Raw genomic sequence first — 24,016 nt, forward strand, 5'->3', positions numbered from 1 at the left:
TAATCTGTGTGGCAAATCAGAGCTATCAGATATACACAACACATTTAAAAACAAATACCATATGAATTCATTAAAATATTTGTTTTTCTGTTATGCTTGTAAACAATACCTTAAATGTTAAATTTAGGTAGAAGGATAAAAATATTCAACAATCCTAAATGGGTACAGCTTTATAAGTACAGAAATATTTTTTACAAAGGCAACATACAACAAATTAGGTTTTCATTTATGACTGGCTATTTAAAATATTTTTTATATCCCATGTAATTTGCTGCAATTCGTTTTTTTGTTTTTTACTATCAATTTAATACAAATAAGATATTACATGATTATAAATACAGGAAGAAAATATGAATCTGTCTAGTGATTTAGTTTTTTAAACCAAATGTGAAATAAATGTGCATTTATTAAAAATAATTGATTATACAACATAAATATCAAATAATTAATTTGGAAAATAATTATAGTTATCAATGTCATCAAGTTTATAGTTTGTATTATATGAATATCAAAAACAAAGAATTACCTAAAATTGTATCTGTTTAGTTAGGTGTATAAAAGTAAACATTAAAAACAGCAATTTAGTTAAAGGATAAAAATAAACACTCAAAAGGATCTGTTTTTGTATTTTTTTTTATTAAAATTGTGAAGTAATTAAATAATTTGACCAGATTTGTCATTTTGCACTAATGATTTCCATTGGATAAGCATACGTTGAATTAGTCATAATCGTTTCTTGGCCCTTCTTTGATTTATTTAGCCAACATTGACAAACCTTTAATTTTTTCTCTGCCTATTTTGGAATTCTCTTGTGTCAGACTTGAGGTTGAAACCTGATGAGTCAAACCTGCTGAGACCCAAACAAACACAGGTGGGTTAGGCCCCGCCCCTCCTCCTCTTCCTCCTCCGCCACCTTTCAGGTGAGTCACACAAAGGGAGCAAAACAAAAGGTTTCGACGACATCATCGACAGGTAAAATCTTCGCAATTATCATCATGGCACATGATGATGATGATGCAGTTTTGCAGGGCGTGACCTCTTGCTGATAAAGCAGGGCAAGATGGGGCGTGTGTGTTGTTGCTAAACCTCTAATTGTCATAATGAATATCTATGAATATTATTACTATAATATGCATTTGTCATGATAGTATCACGATTACTGTTGTTGGCACGGTGCACTAGTGGTTAGCAGTTTCTGGGTTTGAATCTCAGGCCTTCCTCTGTGGAGTTTGCATGTTCTCCCCTGCTTTTCTCTAAATTGTCCTGCGGTCTGAGTGTGTGTTTGATGGATGGTAGGATAGTTATCAATGAAGTGTGTACGGTCATGACTTGACTGTTAACACGTATGAGGTTAACAATAGCTAAATGTTCTCAGTGCAATGGAAGATATTTGGGGAGTGGTCTGACGAGCCACCAAGCAGGAACACGCACAAACATTACAGCATGCAAAAGATTATATTTAGAAAGCCAAACATCGGGCATGCCATTGCGCAAAGGTGCAATAAGAATGAGGTGAGGAGACAAATACAGGAAAAGATTTCCGTTTGGACAAAAGGAAACGATATATACATACAAATAACTCCAAAAAGCAAATTTTTGAGAAATACTATATATATAATAAGTATTTCCTCCAACCCTTTTGAACATATAAACTATTTTCTTTCTTCCTATTCTTGTTTTTCTTTTTCTTTTTTACTTCAACTTATATTTTAAATTTGTAATGTGTTTTGTGTTTCTTTATGTTTATATGTTAAATAAAGCCATAATAATAATAAAAAAAAGTAATGTCATGCTATACAAAAAAGTTTATTTTAAGTCTAAAATGTACTGTTTGTATTTGTGGTGTGTTTTTCATATAAGAGATTTAAAAAATATATATATTTTTAAATGTATCATTACTTTTTGTAAAAGTTTCATTTATTTATTTGGTCAAGTTTAACCATTTACAAATATTATTTAGTACTTTTTTTGTGAAGGGATGGGGTTAGTTATCTATTTTATTTGTATTCTTTAATTATAAAAAATAATGTGATTAACGGTAGGTTTTTAAATAGAAAATGGATGTATGGGTGAGTTAATGGATGGATAGATTTTTTAAAAAAATGTTAAAGAATTACATGACAAGCACACATAACATTTTTATTTTAAAAGCAGCATTCTGTACGTATTTTTTATATGACAAAGCTGAATTTATTAAAACAAAAATTGTCAAAATGTGGCACAACTCAAAGTGCAGAACGTTGCAGTTGCTTACATTAATATTAAATATACTTTTTAGGACTACACTATTGTATTTTAATAAAGGTTATTATAGTGGCGCTTTTTTGAGGTGGTGGAGCCGCTCGATTACAATATTTCTGTTTTTATTTTTTACTTAAAAAATACCTAAAACGTATTTATATTTGTGCTTGTTAAGTGTTAAATGAAACATACTTTAAATTAAAATCTATATATTTTTATTTTATTTATTGATATATTTTAGTCACTTTGTTTTTAAATTGTGTTGAACTGTCAGGCTTTTAAACCTCTTGAAATGTTTCCAGGTTATTTAAATAATTATGTAAATACAAACGGCTTCATTGGAGAGAGGGAAAACGTTCCATGTAAGATTATGAGCAACGCAAATAAACATTTATGATTGACACATAGTCAAACTCGTCACAATTTCAGAAAGCAACAAAAAACTAAATAAAAGCTATTGCGTCACGACGCAGTCGCCGTGATGGAGGTGAAAATTTCGGAGCTTTGAAGGCAGTCCTTAAACGCCTCCGCGGCAGCAGATGCGTTACGGGGTGTGGTGAAAAGTTTGGAAAACTTCTGGGCAGGCACGCAATTCATTGTGCTCGTGTGTGTGTGTTTGGATCTCAGAAACTGAGGAACGGCAGCGAGGTGAGCCAAACGCCACTAACGACACACAATTAACGTTTCAGGAGCATTTCAAGTGATCGTAAAGTATCGCTTTTGAACGGCTGCTGTCCAGCTGGTGCGTTCAAATGTTAACTGTTTGTCCGTACTCCGTAATATCGCTTTATCAAGAGTTAAATGTTCATTTGAAACGACGAACAATGTGCACTTTCTTGTTTTGTAGCTCTCCGGTGCCTCACTGGAAGCACGTGATAAGTGAGGGAATGTGTGATCATAGTAAAAAAAAAATAAAAAAAAAAATATATATATATATATATATATATATATATATATATAGACAGGAAATGTGTGTTTTCATAATTAAATTCTCATTAAGGAGCATTTCCGGGTGCCAAAAAAATCCCAAAAGTAGATCTTGAACGACTGTTTTGGGCAAAACTCAGCTTTCACTCTGGACTGCATACCCAGTGCAATTTTACGGAAGAAAATTCTCCATATATGTACAGCAATTATTGTGTTTATGAGTGAACAATTATTCAATTAGCATCAATGTCACGTGACATGACCTGTGAAAAACGACAAATGTTATTACATTTGCCAGTTCTGATGCTGTATGTCTGTTTCACACTGCCTCCTGGTAGCCAAGGCACATACACCAAAAGGGGCAGAACAAAGTCTGAAACATAAAATCATGATGCCCAAACTGTTTAATTACATTTTTTTTTAAACCAATCAGACTAGTCTGCCTTTTCTGTCCTCTGATTGGTTGACCAGAGCTACTACTCTGTACATACAGGTGACTGAAAATAATAAAACAAACGGATATTATTGAAAATTTATTTTCGAGGAGGGATTTTTCAAGTTGAAGTAAACATTGTGAGGATAGGTCGGATCTAGGACAGTCTAAAATGCTTACTGTAAATAAGCTCAATGTCGCTTCAATGTCAGAAAGCTATCATCAATCATCACAAAAATTTATTATGACATCTCAACTTACAGTCTGTCCACTTAAACCTCTGAAAATATCAGAACAATCAATTTTTGGGATTTTTTTCCCTCTACATAGAAGCTTGTAGGAAAAAAAAAGTGTGATAATTTGTCACAAAAATTAATGTGGACATCTGTACTTACACTTCAACCTCCAAAAATATTAGAACAATCATCCCATTAATTAGAATTGCATGCACGAATTTCCTCATTAACTCATTCACTGTCATTGACAGCTATAGACTTAAAAAATTCATTCTGACTATTTCTATTAGGATAACATTTTTCCCACTTTTTTTAACAAAAGTTATGAAAACCTAGAATTTTTTTTATTGTATTAGAATAGATATAAAATTTGTGATTAATCGTGAGTTAACTAGTGAAGTCATGCAATTAATTACGATTACAAATGGTAATTGCCTGATGTCCCTAATTTTTAATAATCTTATCTTTAAAAAAAAAGAAGGAAAAGATTATAAATAAATAAAAAAATACAATTATTTTATTTATTTAAAAAAAGAAAGAAGAAAAGATTATTAAAAATTAGCGTCAGGATTTATTATTATTAGGATCGTTATTAATCGCATGACTTCACTAGTTAACTAACGATTAATCACAAATTTTATATCTGTTCTAAATGTACAAAAAAAATCTAGGTTTTCATACTCTTGTTAACAAAAGTGGGAAAAAAATGTTAAACTAATAGAAATAGTTCAAATGAATTTACGACGTCTATAACCGTCAATGGCAGTGAATAAGTACTAAGCTTCTTTCATGAGCGCCTATGAGGGAAAAAAAATCCAAAATATTGGTGGGATCATTCTAATATTTTCAGAGATTTAAGTGGGTACAAGTAGAGATGTGCACATGAAGTTTGGTGACGAGTGATCATGGTTTTTGGATATTAAGCGACGTTAAGCTTCTTAACACCACATATCCCAAATACAAATAAATTATATATTTATATTTATATATTTTACATTAAAAACACACATTACACAAATGTTTGTTGCTGTTTGAATGGATCATGACATTTTCATTCATTCCAGTGGTTAAAGATGATTTGAGATACAAGTGTTTTCATTTACAAGCGTGGTCATAAAAAAAATAAGCCCAAATGCCGCTGTTGATGGAAATGTGCTCATCAATAGTAACTTCCATCTTTTCAAATATGGGTGGAAGTAGCCTGGTTACCGTGGTGATGATTTCTAACTCAACTTGTCTCTTTTAGGGGAAGTGTGATGGAGCCGTGCATGAACAAGCCTGAAGCTAAAAAGAAAACCAAGCCTGTGAGAACACACACAAACATAAATAAATCACATTCTTAACTTACATTTATAATTTGTTCTGTGTTGCTTCACAGCCCAAACTGCCTCCCTGGCCTCCCGAGGTACTTTTAATCCACCTTGCAACTGACACATAATAATTGTTTAATAAAAATATGAATTTTTGTTTACAGACTCAAAGAAACGATGCCGAGAAGTTGAACAAGCCCACCCCCATGTTGCCCCCGCGACCAAAGCACAATGTATGTGCAAAATAGTATCAAAAACGTTTTGAATGGTCCCTTCAATCTTTTGTTTCTTGTTCAATGTTTTTTCACAATTATTTTCTAATTTATTTAAATTCTATTTTGGTGTACAACGCATCGAAACGGTTATTTAGCTGATAGCTGTTTGTCATCCGAGCCAACAGGGGGCACTGTTTGAGCACCTGACTCTTTAATGACCGAGCAAGTGCAAACATGCTTGCGTGCGCGCATGATTGTAATATTAAAGTATTTTTTGCTTTTTTGTGCAGGAGCTGAGCCATACGCAATATCGCCTTAAAAGATTAGAATTGGATGGTGAGGTAAGATTGATTGCGTTATTTGTCGAAATCTTATAAGGCAGCTGCATTCATTTGTTTTCTGGAAAGATGATTAGAACAATTTTTTTTTCTTTTTCGTCATCTGAAAATAAAACGATGTCGTGAACACAAAATTTTAAAAGTGAAGAAAACTTTTTTGAAAAACGACACGCTGAAAATGGTAGTTTGTGAAAAGCTTAACACTAGAGAGATGCACAATAGTGTTTTTTTTTTTACATAAAATCTGAAAAGACTTTTGCACAAATTACACAATGTATTTTTTTTCTTCTGGAAAATAGATTTAAACTGTCATTTTAGAAGTTCATGTTCACGATTTGAAAATACTTTTCTAAATGTTTTTAAAAAATGTCCATCGTTTACATCCAAATGCTGAAAACTGATGTTTAAAAAAATAAATAAAATAATTAGCAACAGATGAGCGGTAAAAGTTAAACAGCATTTAAACGAGAATTTCATGTTTAAAAACAGTGTGGTTCAATTACGATCATTTCGGTGACAGTCTGACATTGCCAACTAGTGGCCCTGCATATACATTGCAGTATTTTCATTTGATTTATTTATGTATTTATTTTTATATTGCCGTTGAAACTTTTCAAAATCAATGCAGATAAACATCGGAGTCAGTTCCACGTCGCCTAAACTCATTCACTGCCATTGACGGCTATAGACAACAAAAATTCATTTGAACTATTTCTATTAGTTTAACATGTTTTTACTATTGAAGTCATGCGATTAATTACAATAAAAAATGTTAATTGCCTGACGCGATTTAAAAAAAAAAGAAAAGATTATTAAAAATTAGGGGCGTCATGCTATTGACATTTTTAATTGTAATTAATCACATGACTTTACTAGTTAACTCGCAATTAATCACACATTTTATATCTGTTCGAAGTGTACCAAAAAAATCTAGGTTTTCATACTCTTGTTAACAAAAATGGAGTGCGGTGATTACACAAATGAGAAAAAAAAATGGTTTAAAATTTTTTACATGATTTTTTTTTTTCAGGCCAACAGAAATGATGAGACGAAGGAGAAAAAGCCAGAAACTCCCGTGCCACTGCCTCGACGGGCAGAGCAGGTGCAGCCGCAGTACCGTTAGAACTTTAAAAATCAAATTAATTTAGTCAAGAATAAATTGATTTTATTGATTTAATTTAATTTTCTTCCGTGTGCAGGAGAGGAACCGGCCGACAAGACACAGCCAGCGCAACAGCGACGAAAAGCAGGTACGCCATCTTGTGACATCATCGCAGTCTCGGCTGCCAACGTTAACGTTCGGCCATCTTCTTTCTTCAGCGTTTCGCCGGAGGCGCCAAATCGGATGCGGCCACCGACATCAAGCAGGTGTCGTCATTTGTATGTCGGATTACACATTTTTTGGGGATTTTTTTTAACATCATCCGTTCCCCTCCCACGCAGACTCATTCGTCCGTCCTGACAACCAAGTTGCGACAAAGCCTGAAAGACAAAAAATCGTCCTTCATCGTAAGCACTGCGGGACGGGCGCTAACGCTAACATGCTAATTTTATTATACTAATAATGTTAATCTACTAAAAAGTTTAAATCAAATCAATACATTTTAATCTCACTTCTCTACCTTTTTTTCCTCACTTCTTTACTTTTATTTTTTATTTTTGAGTGATTCATCAAAGTATGGTAACCCAATTTTTTTTTTTTTTTCGCGCAATACGTCACAGCACGAATGCTATGGATTTTGAGTCATGTTCATTTTTAAGATGGCAAAGCAACAACTATTGATTTTCAGTATGTTCAATCAAGTTCACTTAACTCATTCACTGCCATTGACGGCTATAGACGTCAAAAATTCATTTGAACTATTTCTATTAGTTTAACATTTTTTTTCCACTTCTGTTAACAAGAGTATGAAAACCTAGAATTTTTTTGTTGAGATACAAATATAAAATTGTGTGATTGTGATCGCCTGACGCCCCGAATTTTTGATAATCTTTAAATCGTCAGGCGATTAAAATTTTTAATTCAATTTTTTTATCGTAATTAATCGCACATTTTATATCTGTTCGAAATGTACAATAAAAAAAAAAGGTTTTCATACTCTTGTTAACAAAAGTAGAAAAAAATGTTAAACTAATAGAAATAGTTCAAATGAATTTTTGACGTCTATAGCCGTCAATGGCAGTGAATGAGTACATTTTGAACATAAATGAAGTATACAATCAAGCACAAGCTGAGACAAAGGCGGCCGGCCGGACGGCGGCACGGTTGAATGGACTCTCTGGCTAAACGGGTTTACGGGAGCGTGTGAGCGTGGTTATGGGTGCACGCACACGCACGCATACGCAGTCAACTCAAAGCTACCTAAAACCAGTTTTTGGATTGTGTGAGTCACGCTGGTGTGTTTGTTTCAGAGTCACGTGACTGACGACCAGGACAGAGGTGACGCCGCCGCGGACAAACAGGCCACTGCCAACAAACCGGTATTTGACCGTCGTCACGTGTATGCGTGATCGTGCGCTTGTATTTGTGTACTTTGTGTAGGTTGTCGTGTGTGTCTTTCTGTATGTGAGATGTGACGCCGCGTTTACTTTTGTCTCAGCAGGGCGTCCTGAAGGGCGTGATGAAGCACCTCAAGTCCACAACTAAGGTACAAGGCGCAGCCCGACGACGACTATGACGATGATGATGATGATGACATCATCATTTGCACAGACGTTGACGTTTGTCTTGCTCGAAGGTCGGCGGCGGTGGCAGCGGAGGTGAGGCCCTTCTCGAACCCAACAAGGAAGAAGCGGCTCGGGGAAAGGAACGGACGGCCGGCGACAAAATCAAACAGGACAAAAGTGCAGAATCCAAACAGGTAAGGCAGGATGAGGATGAGGATGATGATGAAGGCTCATCGTTCTTCAGTGACATCATTAACATGAAGAACATGACAGGACACATGCAGCAATCACTCACTCACTCACTCTGATTGATTGATTGATTGATTGATTGATTGATTGACTGATTGATTGATTGACTTGCTAATAATACTCAAAAAGATACAGCAAAAATGTTGCCTTTAATTGATAGTTTTGTTTAAATCCCAACAAGGTGATTTTTCCTTTAATTGTGTTTATTCATGTTTATTTTTTTAATGTATTTGATTATTTTTTAACAGTATTTTATAGTATGGCATTTTGTTAGTTTAGTTGCATTACTTGAATAAGAATACATTAAATATTTTTATAAATATAATATTAAATATTATTCATATTTCTAAAATGTTTTTATAAAATTGTTTTTTATTTTATTTCATAAAAAATATTTTTTTCCAAACTGAATTAACATGATTTTTTACTTATTATTTTTTTAGAAAGAAGTCTTTGTTTAATGAAATGTATTATTGTTATTGAATAATAACAATAATACATTATTTTCTATATTATTTCTTATTCAGTTACTTTTTTTCAAAAATGTTTTAATTAGTTGGTTTGCATTTCAGAAAATAACTTGACTTCTTGTCTATTTAATTTGTTCATTCTTTTTATGTTTTTTTTTAAATTGTTTTATAAAAATCTAGTTCTTTTTCATTTTTTAAATTTCAAATTGTTATTTTAAAAAAAAATTCCAATTATTTTGAGTTTATTATTTATTTATTTATTGGTATTTTCTGTATATTATGGAACTGTGCATTCAAGTTTTTATTTGATATTACTTATTTGTGCTAAATAAAGGTATGATTGTTACATTTATTTTTAACAATAATAACATGAGGTGATTTATTTATTTCTTTTTCCCCTCTAGGATTTTGGTGGTCGTCTTGCTGAAATGTTCCGGAAACCTCTTTCTGTGACGGTAAGTCATCTTGTCTTTTGCTGGGGTTTTTTTTCAACATTTTTCGATCTTTCCATTCATTGTCACTCTTTTTTTTTTTTTTTGGGTCAGGTCGGGATAATGGGCAGCGATTCCGATGAGACTGGAGAAGACGAGAAAGCGTCCGAACAATCGGAGCCTGGGATTTTCGACGGAATGTTCAAGAAGAAACCTGCAGAAGCCGCTCAGCAAGACGAGGTCAAACTTCTTTAGAAAACCTGAGATACGAGTGACCAAGTTCTTCCAGATGCAAGCTGTCAATCTGTGGGAATACTTGCTTTTGACTTACGAGCGCAAACTTGAGATACGAGCGCTGTTTGAGGCTTGTGACTCAACTCACTTCAAAAGAAGCAGCAGTTGGGCAACTAGAATTCAGAAATTTTCTTCAAAAGAGCCTTCGCGGATTCACCTATTTGTGGACCTTTTTTTTTCTCAAGATTTTTTTATTTATTGAAAATGCATTTGTTTTTTCTTACATTTCCCCCAAAAATTTTAGATGCTTTTCATAGAAAATGCTTATTGGAAGTTTATTCCTCTTTTTTCAATAATAATAATTATTAATTATTATTATTATTTAATAGTAAACAAATTTATTAAATAATAATCTAATAAATTTATTATTTTTAAAAAAAAAGTCACAGGGTGGTCCAATTTCTGACCAATATTCGGCCATTTTTTACCCAGAAGTTTTATATAATAAATTAATACAAGTAATAATAATAATAATATTATTAGTGATAATTATTATTATTATAAATTACTTACTTAATAATAATGATGATGATGATGATGATTATTATAAATACCTTAATAATGATGATGAAAACAATAATAATAATTATTATTATAATAAATAACTTAATAATAATAATAATAATAATAATAAAAATTATTATTTTAAAAAATGAAAAATTTATAAAAATTAAATTAATTAATAAATATTAATATATATATATATATATATATATATATATATATATATATATATATATATTTTAAATTAAGTAATTATTATTATTACTAGTATTATTATATAAAACTTCTGGGTAAAAAAATGACCAAATATTGGTCAAAAATTGGACCAACCTGTGACTTTTTTTTAATGTCACTATTGTGTTCTGTGTAGAATTTTGAGGAGGAAAAAAAGTTTTCCATTTTGGGATCAGACTCTAGTGTAACAAAACGTGGAAAAAAATGAAGTACTCTCAATCCTTTCTGTGGATGTCCTTCAGGAGCAGCAGCCTGGTCTCCGTGGCGACCTGTCGGACAGCAGCGACAACCTATCCGAGAAGACCTCCTCAGAGGTGAACGATTGGTCGCGTTACATCTTCATCATCTTTATTTCCATCAATGTCACCGATGATCGTGTGAAATTGCGTTACAGGATAAAGGCGGATTTTTCAGTGCAATCCTCCGAAAACCTCCCAAGATTCCCAAAGGGATGCCACCCAAGGTGAGATATGCAAAATATTTTGCTGCAAGACTTAGTGGGGTGTTTTTTTCCGCCACAAATCGAATAGTGCACGTTACTAGCAGCTTCCTTGTGTTTTTGCTGGTAGGATTCCGAGGAGCTCAGCGGCGATCTCTCGGGCAGCACGGACAGCCTCACTGAGAACAAGGTCAGCTTTTGTACTTTATTATTTTTAATCATTTGTTTTTATTGAGCATTTACATCATACAAGCATGAAGATTTACAAAGTTTTTTGTACACATAGACGCAAATTACTTAATATTTTTAAAGGTTATTTGTTCAATTTAGATTTGTTTTTCTGTGTATTTAACTTTTTCAATGCCAGTCATTCAAAAATAGGATGCATTTTATTTTCATATTGATTTTAGTATATATTATTCTATATTGTTGTATTTATTTAATCAATATATGTTATATCCCACCTGGATTATATTAATTAAAATGTGTTGTATCCTATCAGGACAAAATGAATTAACTTAAAAAAAAAACTTTAAAAATGTCTGAAATTTTAAATAATTGTATCAATTTATTTCATTCTGAATTGTAATACTCTTTGTATCATTTTATCTTTATTTTAATAATAAACATGATAAAGCCCAAAAAAGGTAACGTAATTTTTTGTGTTTTTTATGTATTTTGTATTTTTAAATGTATTTTTTTTAAACTTTTTTTATTGATTTTTTATTATTATTATTAACAAAGGTATTGTGTCCCAGCAGGAATGTTAATTAATTTAATTCATTATTTATTTTGATTCTTATTATTATATTATATACATTTCATATATATTATTATAGTGGATGTTGTTTTTTTTATTTTATTTCTTAAGTAAAAAATATTTTTCATCCCAATCGTATAACATGAATCAAAGTAAAAAAAAATTGTTTAATATTTTTTAACTCCCCCCCCCCCCCCCCCAATTTATGTATATATATATATATATATTTTTTTTCTTTCTTTGATCTGTGTTTAATTAATTAAATGCCAAAATAAGTTTTTATTTTAGAAACCCTTTTGATTTTGACAGTGTAATGCGAAATGCTTACAACCTGCCATGTAAGTCTGAGAGGCGCATATCGAGGGATGACCTTTGCAATTGTTTCGGGGGTGCGAGCGTGTTTTGCCGTTTTATTCTTGTTGTGATTTGACATATTAGATTGACAGATGATGCAGCATGCCGTCAATAATGCCTTGGATGTTGTTTTGATAGGAGAAAGGAGGTTTGTTTAGCGGATTCCTCAAGAAGACGCCCAAAGCCAGTGCAGAGGTACAACTTTTATGATATTTAGGATGATTGTGTTCCTGTTTGATCATGAAGAATCCAAGTATGAAGCATCTTAAGAGGTTTGGTTTTTTAGGGGATGACGAGCGGTCAGAGAGAATTGTCGGCGAGCAACGACAGTCTGTCGGACGTCGCAAAGACCAAAGTGAGTTCATATGCGTTCGTTGTGCATTTTGGAGTTGTTTGTTGTGTAACGGTGGAATGTAACATTGTGTGTGTTTCAGGAGAAAGGAAGCGGGTTTGGCGGAATGTTCAAGAAGTCGCCCCGAACGACCGATGTTCCCAATGCGGAGGAAGTGAGAATCGAACCTTTGCTTTAGCACTTTGATGACATGAGAGAGGACACGGACAGTGATGAAGACATACTTGATAATTCAGTTACTGGTTTATTCTGTAGAAATATTGATTGTTGTTAACTGTTTCCCAAAGTACAAGCAGATGTCTTATTTTGAAAACACGCTGATATAAAACTAGTCAAAACACATTTTGGTGCCAAAAAAGTCTCAGCTGTTTTAGGTTCATACATAATGACATAATAGGACATAATGACATGACGGATAAATATGAACTGAACTGAGATACTAAAGGTGAAATGTGTAATGAGGTGACTTGAGATGAGAATTCAGGAGGGTTGGAGGAAAAGGTGCGAGACAAAATGAGATGACTTGATGAGGAAAGACTTCACAGCTTCTTTCTCGTCTTTACTGAGCAGCCACAAGACGACGAGCGCTCGCTGGGCAGTGACGGGCCCTCCGAGGAAAATAACAAGGTGACATTTGTTTTTTTGTTATTTTTGTTTTTAATTTGAAATTAAACTTACTAGTGCACCCTTCAAGTCTTTTCGTGTCTAAGTGATGGTGAAAATGTGTTTCAGGAAAAAGGAGGAATATTTGGCGGATTCTTCAAAAAGGCGGCCAAAGCACCTCAGCCTGAACAGGTCAACACTAACTTCTTGTATGATAATAATAATTATATATGATTATTAATATTACATAATATATTAATAATTATTATTATTTATTCATATCAATTAGTATGGTTAATTATAATTATTATTAAAATATTATTAATATAAAATTATTAATAATATATATTATTTATTAATTATTATTATATATTACATAATACTAAGCAATAATTATTATTAAGTATAATTTTTGAATTGCATGTATTCACTTATAGAATTTTTTGTGTCTTAGGTTAGCTCCGTCAGCATTAAGTAGTTTTCACATCCCTTCTCAGAGATACTGAAGCAATGTTTTGCAATTTTAAATCTTTTATTAGACCGCTTATATTTTTGTTTGTTTTTAATCAGTTTTTAAAAATTAGGAAATTTCCAAATGTATTAACTTTTATTAAATTGGTTTTTTTTCCTAATATTTTAATATTCACATTTTTATTGTAAATTTTAAAAATGGAACTGCTTTTAAGTTCATGTTAATACATATATATACACTTTTGAATGTTTACATTTTTTTTATTTAATTGTATTTTTTAGTTATGAAAATATTTAATATTTTTTTAGTTAAATTTTTTACGTTTTTTGTACATTTTAAAATTATTTAATTTTAATTAAATTTTCATTTTCTTTCTTTTTTATTTGTACATTTTTAGATTACATTAAGTCATTAAAGCAGCACTAAGGAACTTTTCAACCTTTTAATAAAATATTTTCATAACTCTTCTGATGAAACATTGACTTAAAACTAGTGGAATGGTACCTTGGCCATGGCCTGAGGGGGTTTGTATCATTTTTATTGGCACTAAGCAACTTTGAGGAGGAACACTGCCACACAAAAAAACTACAAAAAACTACAAATGTGCTGACTGCTTTATGGCATACATCACTTCCCCTTTTCCCCATTCGTTACAAAGACGGAATGATGTCAATTTGAATGTTGATCACTGTTTTCCTGGCAAAAGTTGCTAAACAACTGAACAAGTTTTGTCTGAGTAGACAAAAAAGAAAAATGGAAGCTACCTGAATAAAAGAACAGTCAAGGATCAACACTGGCCCGGATTTCACTCGCTGGTGTGAGCTCAAAACCGACGCAATGCGCTTGTCCTCATGGGAAATGTGGTCTTCCTTCAGACATAATAATACCGCTTTTGTTCGTATGGCGCCGCCATAATCAACGTTTGAATGTCTTTAAGAAGCATGAGTGGACAATTTGTTGTTTGTGTGTGAAAGAAAGCGGACGCGAGCGTTCTCATTGTCACTTCCTGACTTGCAGGATGAGAGTGCGGAGAAAAAGTTGTCAGCCAGCAGCGAGGATTTATCTGAGGGCAAACCGGTATGCAAATTTCATATTTCCATATCAATCCATATTGTGTGTGTGTGTCAACATGGTGTATTTTTGTGGGGGCGGGGCCAGGAAAAGGATCGAGGGCTGTTTGGCGTCTTCCTCAAAAAGACCCCGAAAGGAGAGCGGGCCGACTCACCAGTAAGTGTTGATTTGATAAATTTTTAAATGATATTTTCATATTTGACTGAATGATGTGTCCTGATTTGAGGACGGTGATGAGGACGAGGAAAAGGAGGATAAAGAGCAAGTCGACGTCACAGCGGCAGGCGCCGACGATGCAGCCGAGAGGAACAGTGCCAAGGTAACTGACAAAAGTCGCATTTTTTTTAAATGAATGTATTTGTTCATAATTGAATGTATGAATTGATTGTATTTATTTGTGTTGGTGCAGTATTAGTTGTTTTTATTTTGCTAATTTCAATCTCTTGTGGAATATAACATGTTATTTTGATATCAGTAAATTTTTTAATTGTATTTTTGAAAACTCATTTTAATCCCACAGTGAATATTACTGGAATATCACTAATATCACTGCAAGATTACTTGTTTTTGTGTTGTGTTAAAAAAAAAAAAAATTATTAGATTTTTATTTGACTTTCAGTTTTCCTTTAAAAAAAAAATTTTTTTTAATTTACTGAATTTATGGTACCAATTTTAACCTTTAACAAATATTAGTGAAATGTTACTTGCACTTAAAAGATGAGCAAGATTAGTTGTTTAATTTAAACCATACCAGTAATTGTTTTTAATTTAAATATATATATATATATATATATATATATATATATACTGTGTATATATATATATATGTATTTTTTTAATGTAATTCCATTTTTATTTTTCCTTTAATATTATTTTATTTTAATTTATTTTACTTATTTAAATCCTTCAAGACATTAGTGGAATATTGTGTTTGCGTAACTTTTTTTAAATTTAATGATGTGCGCCATATACTGCATGTACATGTTTTAGATTTAATTAAAGAATTTTATTTAAAAAAATATATGTATGTATGTGTGTATATATATATATATATATATGTATACATAAATATTTAATATTTTTTTGTGTTTAATTTTAAAAACAACATAATTTTATTAATTTGAAAATGACCTACATTAAATGCATTGTATACATTTTAAGTGTATTAGTAGAATATAAATTGGCATAATTGTGTATAATTAGTTGTGTTTATTTGTAATTTTTTTTTCTCCAGGATAAAAATCTTTTCAGCAACATGTTCAAGAAGCCTCAGAAACCTGCAGAGGGCGACAAGGTGTGTCCATCAAAAAAATGCTCGTTATTAACCCTTTTATTACCACTACTAATATAAATGAACTATTTGTTGTGCTGTTAGGAAGGAGAGATCAAGAGTGAAGCGGCGACATACGGGAGCTCAGAGAACTTGTCCGAAAACATCACCAAGGTTTCAAAAAAGAGTCTGTCTTGAGCTTTTGATCATTTTTTAAAAAAAGTTTGACTAAAAAAAGTTTCTTTAGAGCAAGAAAGGAGGCCTGGCCGGCCTCTTCAAAAGATCTTCCAGCACCGACAACCTGGCGGATGAGGTCAGCATCACTTTAAGTGCACTTGCAAAATATGAGGGAGGTGGAGAAAATTTTACATGTGTGGCCTGTGGGGGGCGCTGTTATCATCGTGGTGTGCAGGAGAAAGGGGGAATCTTCAGCGGACTCAAGAAAAGTGCAACCAAAGCGTCCGCAGATGAACAAACAACAGGGGTGAGTCGGCTGCCGTGTGCGTGCGTGCGTGCGTGCGTGCGTGCGTGCGTGTGTGTGTGTGTGTGTGTGTGTGTGTGTGTGTGTCTGTGTGTGCGTGTCGTCCAAACCACTTTCACACGTTTTAAGGCTTGTTTACAACAGGGAGACAAATTGCTTGCTTTTTTAAAAACATTTTTTACTGATACTCACACATCATTTCAGGACAAGGAGAATTCATCAAGTAATGACAATCTGTCAGAAAACACCAACACGAAGGTAAAAGGCACACTGAATGAATCATCTTTTAATAAAAAATTTTTTTTAATTCACATTTATTTCTTTGTTGCAATTTTAGATGCTTGATTTAAAAAAATTTTTTTTTTAAATGGTTTTAGCTATTTTCCAATTACTTTTTTGTTTTATATATAATCTAAATACATTTGCAAATTTTGTATTTATTGTACATAGTTTTACATTTTTAATGTCTGTAAATTGTTTTTGTTTAAATGTCATTAAATTTAGTTCTTTTAAATTTTTGTTTTAAATTTTTTACTAAAGTAAATGTTTTTTATTAGTTTTTAAAAATTATTACATTTCCAAATGATATTAAATCTCTTTAAATTAAAATGTTTTTTATTTTCTAGTATTTTAATGTTGACAATTTAAGTGTTACTTTTTTGTTTAATTATATCTTTTAGTTATTAGAAATTTCATAAATATTTGTTTTTTTAAAATGTTTTTAAAAAATGTACTTATTTTAAACTTTATTTATTTTATTTTGTTTTATAAGTTGACATTTTTTTTCACATTTAAATATTTATGTTTTTAGAAGAAATTCAATACATTTTGGAATGTTTGTTAACATTTTGTTTAAGTTGTATTATTTCAATTTCAATTTTTTTATGTGATCTATAATTAATTGTTCTCTTTTTTTTTCTTTTAAGGAAAAAAGTATTTTTAGTGGCATGTTCAAGAAAGCTCCGAAAGCAGCTGATGAGGTTAGATAGATTATTATTTACTTATCATTATTATTGTGCTTATTGTTATTTTTAATTGTTGTTGCTATTTTTGCTGCACAGGAGACAAACGGCAATGAGGAGAAGAATTTGTTATCAGCCAGCAATGAAAACGTGACAGAAGAAAACACAGCAAAGGTAAAAACGCTGCTGACGGTCGTTTGACTCGGACTGACACAAAATTTGCTTTCCAGGAAAAGACGGGAGGTTTGGCGGGAATGTTCAAAAAGTCGCCGAAACCGGCGCCGCGCTCTATCGCTGCCAAGGTGACCTCGTCAGACCACATTCTACTCTTGTTGGGTTTGTGTTTTTATGATCAAATAACAGAAACTCGGGTCATGTTTTCCTTGCAGGATCCTCTTAATGATGGCAAGGAGGACGAAGGTGTCAAGGTGAATTAATGGAACTGAGACAAAAAAAAATTAGCATTTCAAACTGTCCTTAAAGGCAACTTAAATGTTAGACTTACAAAAAAAACAAAAAACATTTTGTCCAACTATCCCCGAAGAGATTTTTTTTTCTTCCTACAAGGATGACTTGTCAGGAGACGAACTATCAGGCAGTTCCGTCAATCTTCTTGAAGCTGCCACCGCAAAGGTGAGTACACGATACACACTATGTACTCTACATGGATGCCTTTAGGGACCCTTGTACAGTAAGTATGATTGACGTGTGTATACACTGTGCAATGTATGACCGTGCGTCATATAGGAGAAAAAAGGAGGCTTCGCCGGCATGTTCAAGAGAACGCCCAAAACGGCCGACAAACAGGTTCGGCTCTCTTATCCTAAGTCGCGTGGAAAGACGAGTTAACATACTCGCTAAAATGTTGCTAACGCTCGCAGGACAATGACGACGACAAGGAGGACGCGGCGCCACCTGCGGGCGGCGGGCTGAAACGCAGGAAGACCATCAAGAAGAAAAGACGAGTCAGCGTTTTTGTTTTGCAATGTAACGATGCATAAAATGTCTTTTCCCGCTGACTGTTTTTTTTTTTTTTACACGCCCTAGATCGTATCCTTCAGAGTCAAGAAGACTCTTCCCAGGATGCCAAAACTCATCTCGTCGTCACAGGTAACCCCGAAATTGATTGATCATAGCGACATCAAATTTAATAGCAATGTCTGTCATGAGTAGATCCTCAAAAAAGTCTCATGAAGCCTTGCCTGAAAAGTCACAGGATGGCTACCATTTTGCTTTAAAGTGGCCATTTTAGCGTCAGCAAGCAAGCAGTTGGAATCCGGGTCACTGCACCATATTTTTAGGAATTCCTAGACGAGTGACATTCGTTCTCTCACATTTTGCTTCTCAGGCCCAAGACAAGATGCCCATCATTGAGGAGAATATGGAGATGCAGGAGCTGATCCCAGCACAGGTTAGGTTCTTCTTCCTTCTTAATACTTTGAACTGAGATCTGACATCATGTATGATGGAGATTGGTAGTGTGTGTGACATAGGACTGTTTTTTTTTTTTTTTAATTAATTACAGTGTTGCCTCGATTTCCACTGGGATTAGGTTCCAAAAAATACCCGCAATAAATGATATCCGCAAAGTAGTTAGCTTAATGTTTTACATTTATTATAAATGTTTTAAGGCACTAAAACCCCTCATCACACAGTTTATACACTTTTCCCATAGGGCATTTACATTTTTTTTCACATTTCTCTCTTGTTTAAAAATTCTCAATGTTCAAACCTTCATAAATTTCATAAAAAAGGTACATTACTGTAAAATAATGCATGGAAAATTGCACTTCGAATAATCCGCGAAACAGCGAGGCCGCGAAAAGTGAACCGCGTTATAGCGAGGGAACACCAATTCCAGTAAAGGTTTTAATATAGTTATTTGTATTTATTTTTTTGGGAGGGGTGTAAAAAAATAAAGTTTAAACGCAAGTTGATTTGTGTGGATATAACTACTAATTATTTATTATCTTCTGTGCATGAGCATTATTAAACGGCAACAAAATTAGCCTATATTCTGAGTAGACCTCACTTTTTGTTTTCGTTCGTTTTTGTTTGACTGTTGTGTGCCTCGTGTTCTATAGAAAAAAAGATTTGAATGCTGGTTTTTGGATTTATAAGAGGAAAAAAGAAAGAAAAAAAAGAAATTAGCCTATGCTAAACTATTAGCACTTGCGATTAGCATTAGCACGCTAGCGGATACCATTTAAGATAAACATACATTAACTACCATTTAGCTCACACATACATCATTATATCTACATTCCACATGTAATAGTGTCTTAAAAGTCACTTACAGAAGATGCTTCAACAATCGTCAATGAGTAAACGAGTGGAGCTACCTGTTAGCTCAATGAGATCAATAACTTCCTGTCCACTGCGTACGTCTGCAAAAAAAGGTCCGTGTAGTGTTGGAAAACGTTCCTTGTTTTCCGCGTGTTCGTAATGTTGTTTTCAGAATCAGACTTGAGATCGGTGAATCAGGTTTCCTTCGAAGGATTTATTATCAGAAGCTTCTGAGACACACAGAAAGGACAGCCAAACGCCATTTTGTTTCCCCATGTGTGTGTGGCTCCTCCCACTCGCAGTCGCCATTATACTCCCAGCATTCCAAAAAGCCCCTCCCCTTGTTCTCCTTCCTCTGCTTGCTCCCAAGCTCTTAGCTAAGACAAACATCATTCAATACAAATGGCCAGATGGTCGATTGATATGTAAAAACAGCAAGCCAGACTTCCTGGCTCCAGCCCAACAGCTGGTTAATTACGTGAGATAAGAGGCAGGAAGAATCTTCAAACGTTTGGTCACGTATTACACTCATCAATCTTTGCTGAGTAAGTTAAAACAGTTATGACTAAAATCAAAGCAGTTATAATTAAATTGAAACAGAAGATTCTCTTCAGTAGAAACATGGATGGCGGTGCAAACATGTTTCCGGCGGCGCAACGATGCAGACATTTTTAGTCGACTTATCCAATTTGGTCTTTTTTCTTTCTTTTTCTTTCCCTAGCCCTACACTAATAATTGTGGTGTGCTGACTTTTTTGGTGTACATTTTTCAGCAGAACACAGTGGAGGTCCAGCCGGTGGAGATGGCAGCATACCCGACTGGGGGAAACCCTCTGGAATCAGAGGTGTGTGTGTGTGTGTGAGACCACTCTCACCGTCACATGACAATATAAGGTCAAAGTTGAATATCATGTTTTTTCTTTCCTGAAGGAGGACGACGGCCTGATGGAGTGGTGGAACAATGTCGAAGGCGAGTGTGACGTCTGACACTTTATATCTTGAAAAGGTTTTTAGTTTCTTCACGTGTGTCTGGTCTTGACTTCCTGTTTCTACAGGCTGGGCTGAGTGGAACGAGACGGCCAATTTCCAAGAAGATGAGGAGGGAATGTATGCATGTCTTAGTTTTATTGTTTATTAGTTATGGATGGATGATATAATACATGGATGGTTGTATTGATTGATGTTGGACGAAAAGCTAATCCGTCCGTCCGTCTGCAGAGCGATGGAGGAAGCGGCCGACCGTGTCTACATGGCGGCGCGCCTGTTTGTGAGCCTTTTCAACCAGCGGGGGGCGTCCTTGCAACACTGCATCCTTGAGCTGCTGACAATCGCCGACACCGCCGACCAGTTCCACAAAAAGACGGTATCGGCGGCCATCGGCGGAGGCGTGGCCAGCGTGGCCGGCAGCCTGACCACAATCACGGGGCTCATCCTGGCGCCGTTCACCTTCGGCGCCTCAATCATCGTCACGGCGGTCGGCATCGGCGTGGCCACGGCGGGCAGCATCACCTCGGCCACGGCCAACATCACGGACGCCGTCCACTCCAACATGGACCGCAAGAAGGTGGAGAAGATGATCCAGGACTACCAGGACCAGATCAAAGACATCCGCGAGTGTATGGATTTCGTGCAGGAGGGTATAGACACCCTGCAGGAGTTGGACTTTGAAAAGTACTCGCAGAGTGCCGCCAAGAAGGCCTTGAACCACAACATCAAACATGTGGTGAAGGAAGGCGGCCGGGCGGGGAAGGCTCTAATGATCAACACAGACAAGCTCATTAGCACCGTGCAGGTTCTGGGTGCGGGGGCTGGAGCAGCCAAGGCCGCGCAGGCCATCAGCGTCACCACCGGGGTCATGTCGGCACTCTTCCTGGCACTCGACGTCTTCTTCCTCGCCAAGGACTCCCATGAGCTGCGCAAAGGTGCCAAGACCAAATTCGCATCCAAGATCAGGGACGTGTGCAAGGAGCTGCAGGACGGACTCCTGGAGCTCAACAAGGTCAAGACGCAGCTGCAGAAGACCATGGACGGTATCGAGGTGGAGGAGTACGAGGAGATTGAGGAGGTGGAGGTGGAGGTAGACGACGACCTGGAGTCAGATCCTAAGAAGCTGGCGGAACTGGAGCAAGAGCTGGACCTCATGGAGGAAAAACTGGACAAAAGGATAGAGGAGGCCAAAATAGCAGAGAAGGAAGGCGAGTCCAAGGAGAAGAAGGAAGGGACGAAAAAAAAGGACAAAATGGACAAGGAGACGGAGAACCGGACCAAAGCTTGGAAGGAGACGCAGGAGAAAGAAGCAGCGTCGTCGTATAAAAAAGTGGAGGAGAAACCCAAACAGGAGGACAAAGATGGGGAAGAGAAACCACAATCCAAAAAAAAGCCAGAATGGGAGAGAAGCCACCTAGAAGACGGAGGGAAAGACACGTCGGGAAGAACTCACGACTCCCGTAGGAAGTCAGAGCATGAGAGAAGGCGAGAAGATGAAGGGAAAGAATCACTCGGCAGAACGGAGGACTCCAGAAGGAAGTCAGAACATGAGAGAAGTCACAGAGGGATCACTGGGAATCCCGAAGGAAGACTGGACATCGGCGAGGTACCCAATCAGGAAAGAGGAAGCAGCAGATACGCACAACATGAAAGCAAAATAATAGACAGCATTCGCGCAAACGACTGGCGGACAGAAAGCACAGGAAGTCGAGATGGACCGGACTGGGACAAGGGGATGACAAGGGACACTCACGGAAGAAGCGATGACCGGAGGGGTTCGCATCGCAGTGAAGAATCAAGCCATAGGGACAACGCGGAGGAGAGGATGGCGGCCAGCCAGAGGAGTCACCACAGAAGTGTGGAGAAAGACTTGGAAGACCAAGTCCATGGCGAGAGAAAACCAATGAGCCGAATCGAGAGCGCCCGCAGGATGTTCGAGACCAGTGGTGAGGGCGAGGGGCATCGAGGCAGCACAGAGAGTCACAAGAGAGGAAGTGACCGAGTCAAGACAGGAAGTGAGCGGGAGAGGAGAGGAAGTGACCGGGATAAGACAGGAAGTGAGCGGGAGAGGAGAGGAAGTGACAGGTATAAGACAGGAAGTGAGCAGGAGAGGACAGGAAGTGACAGGGATAAGACAGGAAGTGAGCGGGAGAGGAGAGGAAGTGACAGGGATAAGACAGGAAGTGACCGAGAGCAGAGACACAGTCGTCGAGGTTCTCGTCATTCCAGTGTCCTGCTGGATGATGGACTTTATATTTAGATTTGTAGCTCTTTGGTGTTTTAAAAAACTGGTTTTACAGGATTTGTCACATATTTGATGACTTGTAACTATTGGTCCCGCTCTTGTAGGAGGACAAAAGGTAATGCACTGTGGTAGAAAATAAAACTGACAATTATTAGGAGAAACCACATCTAGGTTTTTCTGTCTGGCCTTAAATTGAAACTTCTTAATAAGAAGTCTTATGGTCCAGTTCTTTGGCTCAAAGTCTTTAGCAAGACCTTGGTGCCGTGGTGCTAGTCCTCTGGCTAATGTCTCAAGCTAGACTTGCGATGTCTTTTAGGGACGTGTCACAAGCCAGTCTTAGATTTTTCTGTCTGACATTAAAGCAAAAACCTATTGGTTCAGTTGTTTGGCTCAAAGTTCTTTGCAAGACCTTTTTGTTCTGGTCCTTGTCCAAGCACACCTCTTTTTTTTCCAATTAGGCCTGGATAATTTTGTCTTTTGAGTCACAGCTTCTAGCAAATGTCTCAAGCTAGACGTATTCTTGTCATTTTGCAACAAGTCTTGCGTCTAGTTTCCAGCAAGGCCCAGGCCTTTTGGTCCAAAGTACAAAGCAAGTACTTGGTCCTTTGGCCAACCTCTCAATTTAGATGTATTTTATGGGTAAGCCTCAAACCCGGCTACGTCCTTCTGACTTTCAAGAAAGACTGGTCTTGGCAACCTGATCTAGGTCTTTCTGGCTAGTTTATAGCCAGACCTACCATATGTCTTCACGTCCAGGTTTTTTAGTCCAAACCTGGCCAAAGTATTTAAGTCTGAGATTCAACATGACCAGTTCTAGGTATTTTGGGTGAAGGTTTTGAGCAAAAACTTTTGGCCAAAGTTCCAAGCTGGACCAACTCAGTCTTTCAATTCTTGCCGATGTCATTCTGTCTGAATTTCAAGCCAGATCTTGAGGTTTTGGTCATAGTCTTTTGGAGAAAGTCCAGTGATAGACTGGGGCATGTCATAAACCAAGCCTTTGTCTTTCTGATCAAATTTTGACATGCTGGATGTCTTTAGGTCCAGGTCTAAAGAAAGGTGTTGTCCTAATGTTTTAGCCAAGGTCTTGAGCCAAACCAAAGTCGTTTTGGACACTGTACTGTACTTTTCACTGGTGTTGGTTTTTCTTACTGTGAACAAATAAATTATTTTATATGCCAATATTGAT

The 24,016-nt window shown here is 35.6% G+C and overlaps 1 protein-coding gene across 1 annotated transcript; it reads left to right on the forward strand.

Moving 5' to 3' along the window:
• Positions 1-956: 956 nt before the first annotated feature.
• LOC144044030 (uncharacterized) lies at positions 957-24,009 on the forward strand. Its single transcript, XM_077558205.1, has 43 exons — positions 957-972; positions 5,084-5,141; positions 5,216-5,242; positions 5,312-5,380; positions 5,653-5,703; positions 6,731-6,802; positions 6,900-6,950; positions 7,021-7,068; positions 7,144-7,209; positions 8,113-8,181; positions 8,301-8,348; positions 8,439-8,561; positions 9,491-9,541; positions 9,632-9,757; positions 10,792-10,863; positions 10,944-11,012; positions 11,119-11,178; positions 12,241-12,297; positions 12,389-12,457; positions 12,537-12,608; positions 13,025-13,081; positions 13,187-13,249; positions 14,547-14,606; positions 14,688-14,756; positions 14,827-14,919; positions 15,835-15,894; positions 15,976-16,044; positions 16,118-16,183; positions 16,283-16,354; positions 16,556-16,609; positions 17,278-17,331; positions 17,413-17,487; positions 17,544-17,615; positions 17,703-17,741; positions 17,881-17,946; positions 18,061-18,120; positions 18,195-18,278; positions 18,361-18,423; positions 18,662-18,724; positions 20,372-20,443; positions 20,529-20,568; positions 20,654-20,705; positions 20,817-24,009. Exons 2-43 carry the CDS (start codon positions 5,094-5,096, stop codon positions 22,843-22,845), a joined length of 4,680 nt encoding a protein of 1,559 aa, XP_077414331.1. The 5' UTR covers positions 957-972; positions 5,084-5,093; the 3' UTR covers positions 22,846-24,009.
• The last annotated feature ends 7 nt before the right edge of the window (positions 24,010-24,016 follow it).

Source organism: Vanacampus margaritifer, chromosome 2, assembly GCF_051991255.1.
Source record: "Vanacampus margaritifer isolate UIUO_Vmar chromosome 2, RoL_Vmar_1.0, whole genome shotgun sequence".
NCBI classification, from domain to species: domain Eukaryota; kingdom Metazoa; phylum Chordata; class Actinopteri; order Syngnathiformes; family Syngnathidae; genus Vanacampus; species Vanacampus margaritifer.

Bases quoted from the DNA above. Each gene is read 5' to 3' on its own strand.
- LOC144044030 (XM_077558205.1), top strand. From the start codon at position 5,094: ATGGAGCCGTGCATGAACAAGCCTGAAGCTAAAAAGAAAACCAAGCCT. The intron at 12,458-12,536 runs GTGAGTTCATAT...TGTGTGTTTCAG, and splicing joins CGGACGTCGCAAAGACCAAA to GAGAAAGGAAGCGGGTTTGG. The intron at 16,184-16,282 runs GTCAGCATCACT...CGTGGTGTGCAG, and splicing joins CCGACAACCTGGCGGATGAG to GAGAAAGGGGGAATCTTCAG.